This window comes from Pterocles gutturalis, unplaced genomic scaffold (genome assembly GCF_000699245.1).
Source record: "Pterocles gutturalis isolate BGI_N339 unplaced genomic scaffold, ASM69924v1 scaffold25713, whole genome shotgun sequence".
Taxonomy (NCBI): domain Eukaryota; kingdom Metazoa; phylum Chordata; class Aves; order Pterocliformes; family Pteroclidae; genus Pterocles; species Pterocles gutturalis.
This window is the reverse complement of record NW_010123738.1, coordinates 26,705-27,729: the sequence shown is the minus strand read 5'-3', so window position 1 is coordinate 27,729 and position 1,025 is coordinate 26,705. Positions and strand designations below refer to the sequence as shown.

At 59.9% G+C, this 1,025-nt stretch overlaps 1 protein-coding gene across 1 annotated transcript in view; it reads left to right on the top strand.

Moving 5' to 3' along the window:
* The first annotated feature begins 717 nt into the window (after positions 1–717).
* Positions 718–1,025, top strand: part of SH2D4A (SH2 domain containing 4A) — a 9,223-nt gene continuing 8,915 nt past the window's right edge. Inside the window, exon 1 of the mRNA XM_010078033.1 lies at positions 718–787. Within this exon, the coding sequence (XP_010076335.1) occupies positions 718–787 (70 nt within the window). The remainder of the gene's footprint in view (positions 788–1,025) is intronic.

Below are 1,025 nucleotides of genomic sequence, written 5' to 3'. Positions count from 1 at the left end.
GCCCTGCCGTGCTTGTTCCGTTAGCCTCCCAGGATCTGCGCAGAAGCAGGTGAAAAATCCCATTTGTTTCATCTCCACCACTGCCCAAGAGTTTCTCCAGAAAGCCCCTGCCCAGCCAGCCCCCCTGCTCCGGCATCGCACTTCGCACGTGGCTGCCAGCCTCCCTGTGTCACCCAAAGCGCTGCCAGCCCACCTCCTGGTCCCCCGCAGTCCAGCCGGAAAACACAAGGAAAGAGCTGGTTTCGAGGTCTTTGCTCCACATTTCTGTTTCCTCCTCTGGCACCTCCCCAAGAGGCAGGGGCGCTCCCAACTCTGGAGCAAAACCTCTGCTGTAAATGTCAATACACGGCATGTTTACACCCACGAGGGTGTTGGGGACCGTGCCAGCGTGCAGCAGGCACGACCCGGCGTCCCAGGTGGAAACAAGAGTTCTTTTCTCCTTCTCCCCACCTGCTTCACCCCGTCGGACCAGGGTGTCCCACGCCAGGCTCACCATCAGCACGACGTGTTGGCCCAGCGGCAGCTCCCGCCCGTCCCAGCCGCCTTTCCTGCTCCCTCGACTCGCGGTGAGGCTGCCCCTGACGGACAGGAGCGCCCCAAAATCCCTCCCAAGCAGAGCCGAACGCCCGCCCCACCTTTCCCTGGTCCAGCGCGGCAGGCTGGGCTCCGGAACATCAAAGTTTTCCTTTTTGGAAGGAGGAGGAGCCATGCGGAGTCATGGGTTCATTGATCTCCTGCCCAGCAGAAATGTTTGCTCGGGCAGAGCCAAGCCGCACCTCCGATGGCTGTAACCGGCAGAGATCGCTCGCTTTTGATATCCGATCGGCCGGGTTTATCCAAGTATCAGCACAACCTCCCCTCCTGGACTCTTGTCCCTGCTGGCCGGCTCTCCCGGCAGAGCGGGCAGGGGCTGCGTGGGACCTGAGCTCCCTTAGTGCAAGGAACCTTCCCAGGAGGTTGGAAGCTACTTATTTACTTTTTTCGGGCTGTGCAGGAAGTCTGAGCTAAAAAAAAAAAAACCCAAA